Source organism: Ambystoma mexicanum, chromosome 2q, assembly GCF_040938575.1.
Source record: "Ambystoma mexicanum isolate Mex_15411 chromosome 2q, UKY_AmexF1_1, whole genome shotgun sequence".
Lineage (NCBI taxonomy): Eukaryota > Metazoa > Chordata > Amphibia > Caudata > Ambystomatidae > Ambystoma > Ambystoma mexicanum.
This window is the reverse complement of record NC_090924.1, coordinates 419,596,243-419,600,545: the sequence shown is the minus strand read 5'-3', so window position 1 is coordinate 419,600,545 and position 4,303 is coordinate 419,596,243. Positions and strand designations below refer to the sequence as shown.

General features: G+C 44.4%; 1 protein-coding gene across 1 annotated transcript; it reads right to left on the bottom strand.

Annotated features, from left to right (window-relative positions):
- Positions 1-2,324: 2,324 nt before the first annotated feature.
- On the bottom strand, positions 2,325-3,275 carry LOC138568736 (olfactory receptor 1f45-like). Its single transcript, XM_069646519.1, has one exon. The coding sequence runs from the start codon at positions 3,273-3,275 to the stop codon at positions 2,325-2,327; it is 951 nt and encodes a 316-aa protein (XP_069502620.1).
- Positions 3,276-4,303: the final 1,028 nt, after the last annotated feature.

The following is a 4,303-nucleotide window of genomic DNA, read 5'->3' as shown; positions in this document are numbered from 1 at the left end:
ACCAGTCATAATTTCACATTTTGCATTTCTAGGCAGCTCAGCAAATGTGAAAACTCTCTGAACTTTTTGTTTTTAAACAACAAATCTCCCACAAGAAACTTGGCAGGCATTGCAGGATTATCTTTGCTACTTGGGAGGGTCTGGGCAATTACAGAATCCTGCAAATGAATGATCGTGTTCAGCGAACAAACCCCTTTTTTTAAGGAAAACAATGCTGTCGTACTTTAAAAATGTAAAATGTTCTAATTGTGTTACGATTATGCTTAGCAAGAGCTTTATGGTGCTTTGACTCCTGTTGCTGACACGACTCCCCTTCTCCAAAGCACAGAGGCCCTGTCTCTGCCCCTGGCAGCTACTGCATTCATTTCAGTGAAAGACTACCTCCTTCCTCTCCTGCAGCATACAGCAGCCCGACTCAATATCTGATCGCCTCACAGCAACCACCAAAACTCCCAATTTTTCTTCTTTCTCTCTCATTTCCCTTTTTGATTCTGCTCTCTCTGCAGAAAAAAACAAAGCCCCCCCTTTCCACTCACTCCCTCTTTTCAAACCTTCTGTGTGCCATCCACCTTTTTCATAGCTCCCTACAGAAAAAATAATATTTTCCAGCCCTGGCTATGATGTCATCATGGCCAGGCCTGTCAACTCCCAGTATTATTCCAGAAGGCTCTCTGCTCCTACCCTGTCACCTTTGCACAGTATTGAGCAGCATTGCTTCCCCAACCCAGATGGATATTGGTAACACTTTCGTTCTAATTTCCTACGCTTCCAGCTGATTCACAATGGGCTGTTTTAGCCAGAAAGATTCTGCAATCATAAAACAGCTTCATTTGTGCATTTTATTTTCAAAACCATCACTGCACAGAAAAGTGCCTGCAGTCTGTATCCTTTGTCTGCTCCATCAGCTTGCCCCAACAGTTTGCACCAACAGTTTGCATCATGGGCTATTGCCTAGGCTAATCCCATTCTGATCACAAATCATTTTTAAGTAAATTAGGGATTCATTATTAGTATGTTAGAGGATTAGTAGTGTTGTGTTTGTTAGTCCCTATGCTCCTTTTACACTGCACTGCAATGCTGTACTATGCTACTCTATGATATCAATTCAAGCTATGTTATGCTTATATCCTTATTTGGTTTGTATGAATTATCATAAGTGTATCACATCAGTGCTAAACCACACACACACACACACTAGCTGTAATATCATCATGTGTACACTGGCACAATTTTTATATGGGTCTACATTGTCGCTAAAACCTGTTATTTGGGAAAGTACCCACTCCAGAGTCCACAGCCACACTTTAGCGTGCTGTACCTTTCACAGAAGGGAAATATCCATTTGCATATCAGTCTTTGTCCCGCCCACATGGGCAGTCCAGTACCGAAATGCTATGGCAATTCTCTTCTGAACAAGAGTACCAACAGAAACCCCAGACACGTGTTTCAGCCTTTTTGGGCCTCATCAGTGAGGTGGAGTTGTGCCTCTCTGAGCATAGTGAGCAAGGGGTCCACATCTGGATGACCCTAGGAAACTTAGGGTGACTAAACCTAAGTCCCTTAAACAATCACAAAATAGTCATAGGTGCCCCTCTGCAAGAACAAAAACGGGTAAATTACATGTTCTTTGGGAAAGTACCCAATCGAGAGTACGCAGCCACATTTTAGCTCACTGTACCTTTCACAGAAGGGAAATATCCATTTGCATATCAGTCTTTCTCCCACCCACATGGGCAGTCCAACACAGACATGCTATGCCAATTCTCTGTGTTTCAGCCTTGTTGGGCCTCATCAGTGAGGTGGAGCTGTGCCTCTCTGAGCACAGTGAGCAAGGGGTCCACATCTGGATGACCCTAGGAAACTTAGGGTGACTAAACCTAAGTCCCTTAAACAATCACAAAATAGTCATAGGCGCCCCTCTGCGAGAACAAAAACGGCTAAAATACTTGTCCTTTGGGAAAGTACCCACTGGAGAGTCCGCAGCCACATTTTAGCTCACTGTACCTTTCACAGAAGGGAAATATCCATTTGCATATCAGTCTTTCTCCCACCCACATGGGCAGTCCAACACAGACATGCTATGGCAATTCTCTGTGTTTCAGCCTTGTTGGGCCTCATCAGTGAGGTGGAGTTGTGGCTCGCTGATCACAGTGAGCAAGGGGTCCTCGTCAAAACAATGGTTTGAAGGGTTACCCAGAGCAATGGTTATAGGTTACGTATAGTTCATAAACATCCAGCCATCAACCTTTACTTTTTACTTTTAATATTTGTGTCACTAAAGAGTTACTCATAAATCTTTATTTGACAACGTCACATCAGATGAATCAGGTATTGTGGTGAAATTCTTTTCTGAGCAGTACTTTTCTCAGAGCTACCTTTATCGCCTTATTTCTCAAGCCATATATGAATGGGTTCAACATAGGTGTAAGCATGGTGTACATCACTGTCACCAATCTGTCCTTCAGGAGTGACGAGTCTGAAGGCTGGGAGGGCCGAAAATAAATAGAGAAAATAGTCCCATAGAATAAGGTCACCACAATGAGATGGGAGGAGCAGGTAGAAAAAGTCTGTATTCTACCTTCCTTTGAGCGTATCTTCAAGATGGCGGCAATTATGTGGATGTAGGAGACAAGGATGCACACAAAAGGGACCATGACTGATACTGCACCCTCAGTGTAGATAGCCAGCTCATTTGGAGTGATGTCCGTGCAGGACAGCTTGATTACTAAAGCAATCTCGCAGAAGAAGTGATGGATGTGGTTAGGGCCGCAGTAGTAGAGAATGGAGGCCATTATGGTGTGCAGTAAAGAATGGAGGCAAGCACTGATCCAAGATGCAGCTGCTAAGAGTGCACACCATTTCCGTCCCATCACTATGGAATAGTGCAAGGGATGGCAGATGGCCACATATCGATCATAGGCCATAACCCCCAACAGGTTGCTTTCTGTGTTGCCCAGGGAGATGAAAAAATACATCTGTGTCATGCAGCCATAAAAGGAGATGGTCCTCTCTACCAAGAAGAGATCAGTCAACAGTTTGGGGATAGTGACTGATGTGAAACTGCCATCTGCCAATGACAAGTTGCTAAGGAAAAAATACATGGGACTGTGCAGCCGAGTATCTTTTATGATGCTGTAGACAATGGCAGTGTTCCCAAGCAGTGTGAGAAGGTACATGGTCAGGAACACAAGAAAGAGGACCAGCTGCTGACGTGGAAGGTCTGAAAAACCCAAGAGAAAAAATTCTGTCGCTGATGTCTGATTTTGTGGTGTCATCCTTCTGCTTGTCCTGCAAAGAAGCAAAGCCACGTTAAAGGAGCTATAAATATGGCCCCGACTCTAAAAAGTACTTTAAGCAGCGTCATAACCTGTAAGAGTGAACTATGGAAATGTGGGGGATTTTCCTAATAATGTGCTTCTAGGCAGAGCGATTTCTGATTGTGAATGGAGACAGAGTAGAATGTAGAGGAAGCTATTATAGAAATAATAATCGTCTGAGGTAGGCAATTAAATACAACAAAAAGTCAGACAATACCCACTATTACAGAAAAGTTGTGATAGCACAGTACAATTCATGCACTAGGACAGAAATTGCACCAATGCAAATATGCATTAAATCTATGCTTTATGGTCTGGCTTAATTCTTTCTCTTGTGCACTTCTGTAATATGGGCAGGTATTGATATTGATATTGATATTTTATTTCTATCGCGCTCATACACAAGTGTTTCAGAGCTCGACAAGGAAAGGGAAGGGGAACAGGGGAGAACAAAAACAACAATCTTACTAGGCCAAGTGACATTGAGAACGTTCAAGTGCAGGGTAGAGGGAGAAGGGGGAAAAGTGCATGGAAGGGGGAACAAAAGGAGAGTGCGGAGCGAGAAGGAAAAAACAAAAATAATAATAAAATAATAAGTAAAAAGGCAACAATGGGAGTGCAGCCAGCAAGTGGCAAGTGCTGGGTTTATGGCAGCAGACCATGTAGGTCTGAAAGTGCAGGAAGAAAAGGGGAGGGCTGTATGGGTACAGATACAGACCCCAGTGCAGGGGGTGGCCCGGAGGCAGGGTGTGAGTGTGGCAAGATGAGCAGGTACCTGGGCCCGGAGGACAGAGGGTGGCCAGGTGCATGGTGCCGAGCAAGAGTAGAATCAACAGAGGAGAGGGGAGGATAAGGCAGGAGCAAAGAGGAAGGTTTTGAGGTGCTTCCGGAACCGGAGATGGTTCTCCTCAAGTTTTAGAGTGGCAGGGAGGCTGTTCCAGAGGGAGGCCCCAGCCGAAGACAGAGATCTACCCCCAGCTTGTTTC

What these genes read in the sequence shown, in the direction of transcription:
- LOC138568736 (XM_069646519.1), bottom strand. Translation starts at nt 3,275, where the DNA reads ATGACACCACAAAATCAGACATCAGCGACAGAATTTTTTCTCTTGGGT.